At 45.4% G+C, this 12,464-nt stretch overlaps 1 protein-coding gene across 5 annotated transcripts in view; it reads right to left on the reverse strand.

Annotated features, from left to right (window-relative positions):
* HOMER2 (homer scaffold protein 2) overlaps positions 1-12,464 on the reverse strand; it is a 64,568-nt gene extending 52,104 nt beyond the window's left edge. The window contains exons 1-2 of one of the 5 annotated variants that reach the window (XM_036389606.2): positions 12,389-12,464; positions 9,430-9,580 (exon numbers count right to left, since the gene is read on the reverse strand). In XM_036389606.2, coding sequence (XP_036245499.1) covers positions 9,430-9,488 — 59 coding nt within the window. In that variant the 5' untranslated portion in view covers positions 9,489-9,580; positions 12,389-12,464. Of the gene's footprint in view, positions 1-7,762; positions 7,929-9,429; positions 9,581-12,388 lie in introns of those variants that run through there. The other 4 variants (XM_036389604.2, XM_054516224.1, XM_036389607.2 and 1 more) reach the window with 4 other exon arrangements.

Genomic DNA, 12,464 nt, shown 5'->3' on the forward strand with positions numbered 1-12,464 from the left:
AGGACAAGCTACAGAGTGATAATAATCCAAACTGACAGCTCTGGGGGAAAGTTAAGCTAATGGGGACTGACGACATCACCTTCAGGACTGGCATCACATCATCCTGCATGCCAGAAACTGCTCCATCCCAAAAGGTAGGATCCTAGAAGGGCCATTGCCATCAGCTCTGCAAGCCAAATCTGACACTTGGAGGCATGGAAAAAGTTTTAAATCTGTAATTCATCAAACAAACTCATCTATGTGATTTGTAGGACTTGGGGTGGTTGGGTGGCACAGGGACAACTATGCTGCTGCCATCTTTGCACCAGCGTCTGAGCTACCCACCAGAACAGAGCTCATCTTTAGACACCCCCATCTGTGAAATAACTGATAAAAAGGTGTCAGACTCTCCCTACATGTCCCACGCATCCTCCAAGCAGCCCTGAGTGCTGGCTGAGGACATTCTGCACTTCTCATCTCAAAGAACTTCTCCCTCTTTTATCAAATGCTCTTATGAAACATTTTCAATATCACAAATGTATGTTCCCACAAACAACTACAGAGACACATTTCAGATGTGTGCCACAGATTCATAGTGGGAAGCTGCAGTACAAAAGCCTGATAAAACCAGGGAATGAAACAAAGGCAACAATAAAGTGTTGCTGTTCCAGATTACAGAGCAACTCACCAACAGCAGAGAACTTGAGTCAGTCATTGCAACTCAATTAAAATTATGGGAGACTGCACCTTGAAGTACTGCCTTTCAAAAGGAAAAGCTTTGAGTACTCCCCAGCTCTGGCTACACTGTCCTTCTTCCAGGGATGAAACAATAAGTAATTGAACACTAAAAATAAAATGCTCACACCTCCACATATAAAATTAAGATTTCCCTTCAGAGCCAAGGAGGATTAAAATTTTGTTATTTTTTTCCCCCCAAGAAATACAATGGTTCCATATCTGAGGAGAATCTACTGCAAAGCATTAAGTAAACAACAAGTATTTATTCAGTAAGCACTCATACAGCACCATTTCACAGTTCCACAAGGAAGGAGCCTCAGTACAAGCAGAAGCAGCTTTAGGAAAAAAATATTTTACAAGCTGGCTACGCATTTTTTAATGTATTCCACAGAGGCCTTTGCTGTCTTCCTGCACTGAGGTACTAAACATTGCCTGATAAGAATGCAGTTGCAGGATTATTATTATTATTATAATGAAAATGCTAATGGGGAACAACACTGGCAGCTCTGGAGGGCTCTCCCAGGCCTCTTGATGCATAGGCAGAAAAGTGCAACTTCTACAGAAATTTTCTTTCCGACTTGCAGAAGGGTTTGAGTTTCTAAATCCTGTAGGCTGCAGTGAAACTTCCAGATGGAAAGGAAACAGTTTGTCCCTTCAGGAATTCTTACAATCTTGCATTTTGATAAGCCACGTCAAACAAATAAAATCAGATCAGTGCATGGAGGAGGCAGGAAAGGAGGACGCGGTGCCTCTGAAGGGAACAGGTCTGCACAGCAAGCAGCACTCATGCTGCTCATACCTCCATCACCCTCCTTTCCTCATTCCCCTGTCTCAAATCTGCACGCTCTTGCTCCATGACAAAGCCCCTGTTGTTTTGCAGCTAGAGCTCTTGCTAGCCCTCATACTGAAGCCCACAAATCCAGCACACCTACACAGCAGAGGCTCCTGCTCCCCTGTGAGTCATTAGGCAGCCTGTCCCACTTGCTGATGTCAGCCAGCAACATCCCTCCCTTCTAAACAAATCCTGAAACGCCTCGAGCATCCATTCTTTAAAAATATTATCTTCATTTTCATCCTGACCCCGGTGGCAAAATTACCATTAGGAAGCAATTGCCAGTGATGCAGAGGGTCCAAGAGCTGCCACGTCAATGAGGAGCGAGCAGCAGCTCCTGGTGTCACACATGAGCTCAGCACCGAGCACTGAGCCGGCAGCAGCGGCACATCCCTCTCACAAACAGGCACAGAGCAGCCAGCATGTGTCACCAAAAATACAGTCAAAGATCAACTGCATCATCCAATCTCATCTTGTACATTTTGCATGAGTGTGTATTACACAAGCCCTACTCACACCATGCCCAGCCTGTGCTGGGTGCTGCGTGGCTATGGTGCAGCATCAGCCTTCCCAGGTACTAACTGTCTATTCCTGCCTAATTGCTGCTCTTGCCATTAAAAGGGCTTCTTTAATGCTCAAGCTTAAACACTTCCTGTCTTCGTTTGAAGGCAATGCCCTCGTCACATTCTGAGGTTTAAGAACAGGATCATCAGCTATTGACAGTGTACAGTTATCAGAGAAACATACTTAAAATACGTTCCTCTGAGCACATTTTCATCCTAAAGAGCCATGACCAAATCACAGGATAAACAAGTCACACGCTGTCTTTGCAGTGCACAGACTTCAGAAGGTGATGGAGAGCATTCAAGGTGAAAGCAGACAGAGATTTGACCATGTAGCAACCTTGAGGAATGAGGATTTCCCACTCTGCACACACCCTATCACAAAGTCAACAGGAAAACCAACAGCTGATTCAAAATGCTTACGCCTAAGTCCCTAAGCGTACATTCATGGGTGAGGCTATTTATCTTAGGCACTGCAATAACAGAGCCAAATGAATGAATAAAACGAATACACAGCACTGCAGAAAATCTAGATTCAAAACCAGGCTGATTGCTCTTGGATTCTCAGCAAACTCACTGTCCTCTGCCTGGTTCATGCTGGGAATATGCTTGAACAGTTTGAGACACTCGATCACATCCTGGATCAGTTAAAAAAGTTTCAGTTTAAAGGAACTGAACATCAAATAATTCTTTTTAACATTTGAAAAGAATGTTTTAATTTAAAAAGAATTTGAATTATGCCTTTGTTATCAGGAGACCTACTCACCATTCTCTTTTCAAATAGAAAGAAGGGCTTGAGGGACATCCCTGCTTTGTGGGGAATATTTTATTTACAAGATTTTTCTCAAGTGATAATTAAATTAACAGTGGTAATTAATTAGGTTAGCAGCTGAAAGCAATGTAACTATGATGACTCTTGGTATCAAGTTTTCTTTTTGTCCACTCTTTCTACATGAGCAGATGTCTGAGAAATTTGCAGCAGAACACTCAAACTAGTTGTGGTACTGGCAAATTTCTCCTCTCGTAATTTGGTGAATTTATCTGTAGCAGATCTTATAAATTCAGTTTCACGCATGTGTCTGCAATGCTGTGAATCCTCACATAGTTGTGAGAGGTGAAGTCCCTTGGACAAAACACTGTTACAGGTTTGGTCACTCACCTGAATACAGCCACACCAAAACTGAAAACACTCACAAATCATTATGAGGCCCTAGATATTTGGTCCTTTCTTTTCTCTTCCACCCACCCCACCAAGCTCCCTGTCTCTCTAACCTGGCATAAATGAGTTTAACATAAGCAAGGGACTACACACTACTGAGGTCAATGGAGTTTCCTCATCATTTCAGTGAACCCAAATACTGATCCAGAACACAAAGTTCTCTGGACCTGACTTTTCCACAGATTCTTGTACAGACACTGTATTTGTACACAGACACAGAATTCTCCAAGTCAGAATAACATCCATTTATATCTACCCTGTAAAATGGAAATAGCTATGTCAGGAACCAAGGCTGTGAAGAATCAAGCACCGCCAGCCAGCAGCTTCAAAAACATGAGATGAACAGACTCAGCACCTATCAGATCTCAGTCCCTTCCCTTGAACACTAAAACCACCACCAGCTGGACATAATCTGCCCCCCTGAGCTATGCTGAGGACTAAACTGAAGCTGCTGACCTTAAAATCTCAAGAGTCCCTGAGCTCAAAGTATCAACTCAGCTGTGTTCAGGCACACTCCTGTCACAGCCCTGATTTGAGGGGCCCCAGACTGCAGGGACAGCCAGGTGCCATTCATTCTCTGCCTGCCCCTCCCAGGCTCTCCCCTTCCCTGGCAGACAGATGGCCTGGCCAAACTTTGGAGGGAGCTGGTGAGAGACTCCTGTGGATTTCAGCGGGAGCTGGAGGAAAGCCAAGGTGAATTTCCTCTGCAACAACACCATTCCCTGCCACCGAGCTTCTCAGGCTCAGCTTATCACCATGGTTTCTAAAGGACTGCTGGTACCAGAAAGTGAACACCCTCCAAAATTACTGCCTTCCTGTAACACGAGCTTCATCACACGTTCTCCTCTGTTTATCTCCTTCATTCCTTGCCCTCACATCAGGTTTTGCCTTTTACTCCCCAAATAAAGCCACTTGTTGGCCAATGGACGTTGGCACTGCTGGCAGCAGAAGGGAGGAGAGCAAGGCAGCCTTCCCTGAGCTCTTAGATGTCAGTGCATAATAAAAACATCATGTGTAGCTGCCCTCAGCAATACAGCCCTAAACATCTTTCTGTGAATATACCACAGGGGGAACAGAGTTTTGTTCAAGAGACCAATCTCCTTAAGATGAGGTTACTCCATTGCCCAATCCAGGCTTGGAAACTTGCCTTTTCCAAACTTCCTGGGGCTTGGCTCAAAGCTCACCTGGAGAGTTATGGATGGATCCCAGCTGCAGGGGACTAAATTACCCCACTAGCCCCAGAGGAAGCAGCAAAAAGAAGACATCTCATGTCAGCCGAAAGAAAGGTGTGCTGTGAGCTAGTTCACCATTAACCTGTATCACACACACGGCTGTACAGCTTTCTGCAATAATTTCTAACACTCAGAGGCCTGGTTGTCATTTTGATATGATTTATAAAACAGAACAAAACCACAATTTTAATGCTAGAGGGCATTTAGATCAGTTGAGTTTTAATCCAACAGATAATATCAGCTTCAGCAGTGAAGAGATTTACAGGTCTAATCCAAACTGGATACTTGTCACACACCTCATAACAGAAATTATTTGTTATGGATAGATAAGGAAATACAAAGATAGTAAAGAAATGAAAATCATAAAAGAATTTAGGCACAGATGAAACAACTATCCAACACCTTTTTAAATCAGCTAATACCAAAACCTCAAGCATCCTTATAACTGTAAATTTAACTTGGGCTGCTGAAACTGAGGTCATAGTGAGCCAGACCACAGCGACTAGATGAGTAGGTACAGCCCACTAACATCAGAGACACTTCCTTGATTGTGTCAGCCCTTGGCTTGCAACAGCAAGAGACAAAGCAGGAGGTATTTTCAGACAGATTTCTACAGCTGGAAATGTGTTACATTGTGGTTTTCAAATAGCTGAAGTTTAAACTTTGAGAGGATTGAGGTAACAGCAGCGATCAGATACACTGGGTAGAAGAAAGAAGTGATTTGGGAAAAGATCCATTCCCTTTAAAGTAGACATTTGTCCAGTGAGATTCTTAACAGTGGCTTGACCAAAATACAGTGGTTTTCAGTCAGCAGCAACTTTCATATTGACTTTTATGGACACTGGAGCAGATTTTTTTTCTAGTGACTTTTTTACAAGGTTGTTTTCATGTTCCTTGTATTACAGGCATTAGGTTTTTCTAAAAACATGTAAATTGTAAAACTTGACACTACCTTGCTGCCTAGTGAGTTGAACTAAACCAACAGTTTAAATAGCTCAGCTCACAGCTAATAAGCAATTTAAATAGCTTTGCTTTGCTAAGCTCAAGTAGCTGTATCAGGTTTCATAGCACGATCAGTCACTGCCAAATCCATAGGCAGCATTTAAATGAATCATTAGCAATGGTCACCCCCAGGAAAAAGAAAAAAAGGAAAGTAAAAGAAAAAATATTTTAAGAGCTAAGAATCAAGTCATTGCCACAATTTCTATGAGTACATCCCCCATATGTGACACCAAAATGTGCCCAGGAAGCAAATCCCACTCAAATGCCTGGGCCAAAATATATTCATCCAAGTAAGAATGACTGAGCTCTGTGTTCTGACCACATCCTGCTTGAGTACAGAGGTGCCCATTCCACAAAAGGACAAGCTGGAGCACGCAGAGGTGAAGGATTTCCAGCGCAGATGGAACCGGAAGAAAACTGGGAGGCTGCTCCTGTGTCATGTGTGCTCAGCAATGCTATCACAGCTGCAGTAATGCTATCACAAATGTACCTCCAAGTTCTCTGGATCAGAAAGGTCAATGGCAAGATAGTTATGTGAGACACTGAGAAAATGCATATTCCCCAAACACCTTGTCTGAACTCTGTTCAGAGTGCAAGAGAAGGTACAACCCACGCTGGAACCCGGGGAATGAATGACACTGGGAGCTTGAGCTCACGTGCACCAGTGTAAGACTGAAGTGACTGAGACACACATTAAATCAGGGTACTGAACTGGGCTAGTGAACGTGCCTGCTGCCTGTGCAAGTCTGCATGTTCTGACACTGCATGCAGCAGCACAGGCAGGAGCACAACCAGAGCTCTCAGGAGCCTTTGCAGCCAAAGTCCTTCTCAGCTTGAGCAGCTCCGGAGGCAGAGCAGGACCACACCAAGCCCAGAACTCCACCTGGCTGACAGCAAGGGTGGAGAGCACTGGGACCCTCCACTCATCTCTCCAAGCCACAGCTAAACTGATCTACCAGTATGGAAACGGTTAAAAATGACAGCAACTAAAACATTTGCCTTTAGAGACACCCAGGCAGAGTGACAGAGACAAGTTTCCGTGGATGGATGTTTCTGATCATCCTGGACTCTGCGGGGCAGTGCTGCTCCAAACAGGTTTCAATACTTCTTTCTCCAACCCCAAGGACAGTTTCTCTTTTATTTTCCAGTGAAACTTTGCATAATTAAGAAGCAGATGAGCCCCTGTAATCCTGAAGAGAAACGTGGGGAGATACTCACTTAGATCCTATTTCTCACTCTGCCCCTGTACTTCTATTCAGTACTCCTGGGTATCAAATTCGGACACGTGCATGTAATTTTAATTCATTATTTATCCATCTAGCCTCGAATTGTACCACTTTGACAACAATTAACAATTCCATAGTGGGAATTTGGACATTTGAAAGCAGCAGAGGAAGCTCAGAAACTGGAGAATGATTCCTTGCCACATGGTGGTGAGGAGAGGCAAGGAAAAGGTGTAAGAGAACATAATAGGATAAAAATAAAGTAAATTAAATGTGTGGGTTTGGAATCCCCCAAGACATTCTGGTCGAGAGGATCTCAAACCTATATATAGTTCAAGCCAAAGGCACAACCTTAACCCTGTTCTCTGATATTTAGTTCACAAATAGCCCTAATGCCAGCATTTGGCTTTTGTCCCCTCATATAAGTTAGAGGCTAGCAAAAATGCAGGACTAATTTTTGGTAAGACCAAGCTGAATTCTCCAAGAGGCCACCACACGTGGTCAGAGACTTCTGGCATGTTAAAAAAATTTAAAAGGGAAAAATATTAGGGTCCACCTGGCACAATTCAGGCAAGTTTACCGTGTGCCTCCAGCAGCCAGAGCCCTCGCAGAAGCAGCGCGTGAAACATCTGACAATGAACTCGCGGCACATCCCGCAGCTGACCGGGCAGGGACCGGCCCCGGCCCCGCTCCGCCACATCCCGAGCTGCTCCCGCTCCTTCCAGCGGGGATTTCGCCGCCGGTGCTCTGCCTCCGCGGCGCGCCCGCTCCGCCGGCGGCTCCCGAGCGGGCGGCAATGATTAATTACGTTATAAAATGATTAATTACGTTATCAAACGCAGCCGTTCAGGACAGCGCTCCCGGGGCGGCCGCGCTCTCCCCGCTCCGCACCTGCGGCGGGGCCGGGGCGGGAGGCGGCGCCCACGCGGGGCCGGGACGCGGAGCCCACGCGGGGCCGGGCCCGGCGGACTCACCCCATGTCTCGGCACCTCTCGGCGGCGGCGGCACCCCCGGGCGGCTCCCCGCGCTCGGCGGCCAGCGGCGGCCGCGTCCCCACTTCGCACATGCGGCCGCCCCGGGCCCGGCTGGCTGCGGCTGCACGGCGGCTGCACGGCGGCGAGAGCCGTCCTGCTCCTCCTCCCGCCGCCTCCCTCCCCCCTTACATAACCTCCCTCCCGGGCGGCGGCGGCACCGAGCAGCTCCCGCGGCTCCCGCCGCCCTGCCAGGCGGCAGCGCGGGGGCGGCGGCCGGGGCGGGGCGGTGGGCGCGCCCCGGGCCCCTCCGCTCCCGCCCCGGGCCCGGCCGCCGGCGAGGGGCGGGATGTGCCCCGGTGGCAGCGCCGGGAGGATCAGGGGGTGCGGGGTCTTGTCCTCACGGTGCCCTCGCCGGGGGGCGGCGACCCGCCGAACGGGGACGAGGCGGCGAGAAAACTTCGGGTGAAGTTGTGGGGTGTCCCCACGCGGCCCCGCCCGCGGCCGGGGAGCCTCAGCGGCGAGAGGGGCGAGCCCACCCCGGGGACCGGCTGTCCCGCACCGGCTGTCCCGCACCGGGATCCCCCCGCCAGCCCCGGCTCCGCGGCGCGCTCCGAGCGCGGGTCCCGGGATGCGCTTCCCACTGGAGGCGATGCCACGCCGAGGGATGCCCGGTGAAACGCGAGCGGGCGATTCTCTCCCCCTGACACGCCCTCCCCGCGGTCCGAATCCGCCTTCCCCGGGCCGTGAGTGCGAGCAGCGGGGCCGGCTCAGCCCCGTTTGGCCGCTGGCCCCAGCAGAGCCAGCTCCGCAGCCAGGAGCATCCCCCTGCTCTGCCCACAAATGTCAATCCCGTCGGGAGGGCTGAGTCTCCTCTGCTCTTCTCAGCTGCAAGTCTGTGCCATATAGGGTCCCAAAATTTTGTAGGTTTCGTGAAATTAAGAGGGACGATTCCTAACCAGGGAAGGAAACATTGGATTAGTGTGGAAGAGCCGGGTAATGGCTACCCAAGCACGAGGGTGACACTGGCATCTGACCGGCAGTCACAGGACACAAATCCATAGCACAGCCGTGGACCTGCTCGTTCGGGTGTTCACAGGACTGTGTACACAGACACAGTTACTCTTTCGTGGAGAAGATACGCCCAATTCACAGATAAGACAGGCTTTTAACTTCACCCACACAAAGTTATAATTAATACTCTGCCATCAAGAGTGATTATTTTCATCTTTTTTTTTTTTTAATCTCACATTGATTTATCCTTTCTTTCCAAGGAAGTTTAGAAGTTGTGGGAAAGGCTTTATGTTTGCTTGCTTTTACTTCATGTCTAATTACGTTATAAATATAATACTAGAGACACTGGGGGTGTCCCTAGTATTACCTTGGGACATTATGGGAGTCTTGAAAGGAAAACTTAGCCAGCAACCAAACACCTTCCAGCTATGGACAGTGGAACCCCTTTTCTGACAGACAACTATTTCCTGATGTCTGGAACACCAAAATGGAATTTCAGTCCCATACACCCAACGTCCATGTCACTGAGGGGAAAAAGGAGCAGGGTGAATGACACAGACATTGTCACAAGGCTGTGAGATGACACCTCCAATGTACCTGCTCTCTTTACCACAATCAGGGTTACTGTGGATGTTGAAGGAGACTTAACTCCTTACCTAATCACTGATGTAAATGTTCCTATGTCCTCTTCTGCCAGCTGAAGGTGAGGCTCCATTTCCTCTGAAATTGCTGTGGCAAAAGTGACAAACCTTTCACGTTCATGGTGAGCTGCATCCTTGATTGCTTTGATGTGACCATTCCTCTCTTCTAGGGGAAACAGAGAGGGGTAACGTTTTCTGAGGGTAAAACCAGCAGCCTAGAAATCTTGTGGAAAAAACTCTCACCATCGATCTGAGCATTTTATAACACTGTTTTTACACCATTTACCTCATTTTGTTAAATTACATACTCCATTCATCAGAGAGAAGTTGTCTTGGTCCTCTCTAATTAGCTCATTTTGGTGAGTATCCAAAAAGCTGTGTTTTATGAACCAGTGCTGTATGAGACTTACAAGTATCTAATGGAATTGGATCAAAATGGGGTAATGCACTCACTGTGTGTGTCATGATAAGATGAGAATTGGAAATTGGAACTGCAGTTGCCTTAGCATTTTCTAATTTCTTAATCTTTTCCAATCTTGCATTCAAGACTGTGCTTTCATCCCCATTTATAAAAATAAAGCTTAAGTTTATGGAAGCATAATTGCCTGTGAAATTCACATGATACTAAATTTTGTATATAACTTTCGTTCGTAAGATCTTCCTACTTCATTCATGCTCTTTACAAAGCTGTCTTCTAGGACATAGAGGGTTTTAGTCCCATTTCTCCAGTACCCTGAGACATTTTCCCTGGCAGACAGCAAGTTAACCCAGTTTTCTGCTCTTATTTGGGAGTATTTGGGATAAGTGCAGTCCCTTCATCTGAAATTCCCACTATTCTTCCAAATGGATGACATACTCCTCCTTCTGAAGTGTGGCACGCAGTTGTGGTCCTCCTTTCTCTGCCAAAAAGAGGATGAAGCCCTGTCCTCACTTCAAGTCAATGGTAAAAGTCCCAGGGATTTGAGTAAGGCCCAAATTTCATACAAACCATTTAACAATATCAATATTGAATTAAGCAATTTTTCTACCAGTTCCATCTTGAACCTCTCAACTACCACTGTGTCCTAGTTTGTGTATAGATCCCATTGATTTACATTATTTTTGTGTAATTTAGTATTGCAGTTGTTTAAGGTATTTTCAGTTCTCTGGAAATGAGAACTATAAATATTCTATCACAATTAATCAGTTCTCAAGCCTCATATGTGACATGATCTTTCATTTCCGAGCTGGCTCAGGCACAGGATGTGTAAGGGAGGGTAATTCAGTCCTCATTTAGTATTCACAAGTGTGCCCTTATTGCTGGGGCACGCTTAGGAACACTCAAAATACTGAAGGCACAGGATCCCTTGGTAGGATTCAAGCTGAGGAATAAAAATATCCACATTCTGTAAATGGGTCTAACTTCTTTAGATGATAAATTTCTCCTATTCCCACAGGCCTCCTAAAGATATAATTTTTTGATTCCTAGATACAGGGTGAATATCCTTTTCAGAAAGCTGATCTAACAATCAGGACTATGTACCCAGCATTTTGAAAAGTACAGAGCTCAATGGGCTCTTCCTCTCTCTGTGTTTCTGTTCTCTTCTTTTGTTTGCTTTTCACCATTGTTGTCTTCTGCCACTCTATTTTATTTTAGATGTAATTTAATTGCAGAATAAACCTGCTGTTCGGTCTTTTTAAGCTATTATTCTTCAAGGTACTTTTCTATTTCCCACGGCAGATAGTATTAAATAAAATATTCAGTACTGTGATTTTCTCTTTTTTTTCCAAGTAGACTGATCAAATCTGCATTTTTTTAATCCAGCAGGACTGTGCAATTTCCTCTCTTTGACAAATAACCAACCATTTTCTATCTTTAAATGTTATCCAGGAGTTTAACCAAAATAAGCTTGGGGGAATTCTTGATTTTTACATTTGAAACAGAGAGTTAGTTTTTTTTAATCTCCTGACAAATGGAGAACTAATGTAATTATAATATCATTGGATATAAAATGTTAAAGGTGAAGCAACTGCGAAAAGATTTTAAATAATTTTGTTGAAAACACTGATTTGCAGTATTTGTTTTTAAAACCTACTTAATCTGATACCTAAAAATAATTAGGACAAAAGATCTATTTGCTTAAAATAATAAATGCTCTTGTCCTTTCAATTATAGTGTCAGAGCTCACAATAAACATGAGACCTTCAACAAGTCCTCCAGCAAGACATCTGATTTCTAAGAAAAAAGGTTTTCCTCTCCAGTCTCCTCCAGAAATAAGCCAAAATAATAGGATTACTTTCTGTGTCTTTAAAAGCAAAAAATAAAAGGGAGAAAGTAATTTAAAAGCAATTTGTCAATCTACTTTAAATGGGTTGCATTTATCTTATTATGGGTTGCAGTTCTCTTATTATTTTGTGCAGTTTATTCTTATATTTACTCAGTGCCAGGAAGCACCTGTCTGACTGGAGTCATAGAAGGTTCATGCCCAGTTTCTACTTCACTTTTTAAAGAGTTATCCTGTGAAATATGCAAGTAACAAATCCAAGCAGATGTTTATGTAAATGCAAAGAGCTGTCATTGTCACACTGTGGTATATGTTGCCTTCTCAATAAAGACAAATGCAGCCAACCAAAAATAATTTCAAATAAGATCTTAGAGAGAAAAGACCTGGATGCATAAAGAAAGCCAGCAAAACCAGAACAATGCCCTGCAGTCACCACAGGACTCCAGGCTGGATGTGAGTACCCAGCAAGGTGTTGAAGGCTACAAAACTGTAGGAGGCTGCTGGAGTATATGATGCTGACCACTGGCAGAGTCAGAGCATCTGTCAGCATTAATACACAACAGGACAGATCCTCTAAGCTCCTTTGTGCTTTGGTCTGCTGGAAATCCAGCCTGGGACACATGCAGGAGTGCACACTGAATGTTTGTAGAGGTGGTGCCACACTAGGAGCAAACCTCGTTCCCTTATCAGATCTTTTCCTTTGTACTTACCAGGTAAGACAGACAGACAATCCCAATTCTCCTTCTTAATGTTTTCATTGATGTAGGCACTTTGATTGTGTCCACT

The sequence above is a fragment of the Molothrus ater genome, chromosome 13, assembly GCF_012460135.2.
Source record: "Molothrus ater isolate BHLD 08-10-18 breed brown headed cowbird chromosome 13, BPBGC_Mater_1.1, whole genome shotgun sequence".
NCBI lineage: Eukaryota > Metazoa > Chordata > Aves > Passeriformes > Icteridae > Molothrus > Molothrus ater.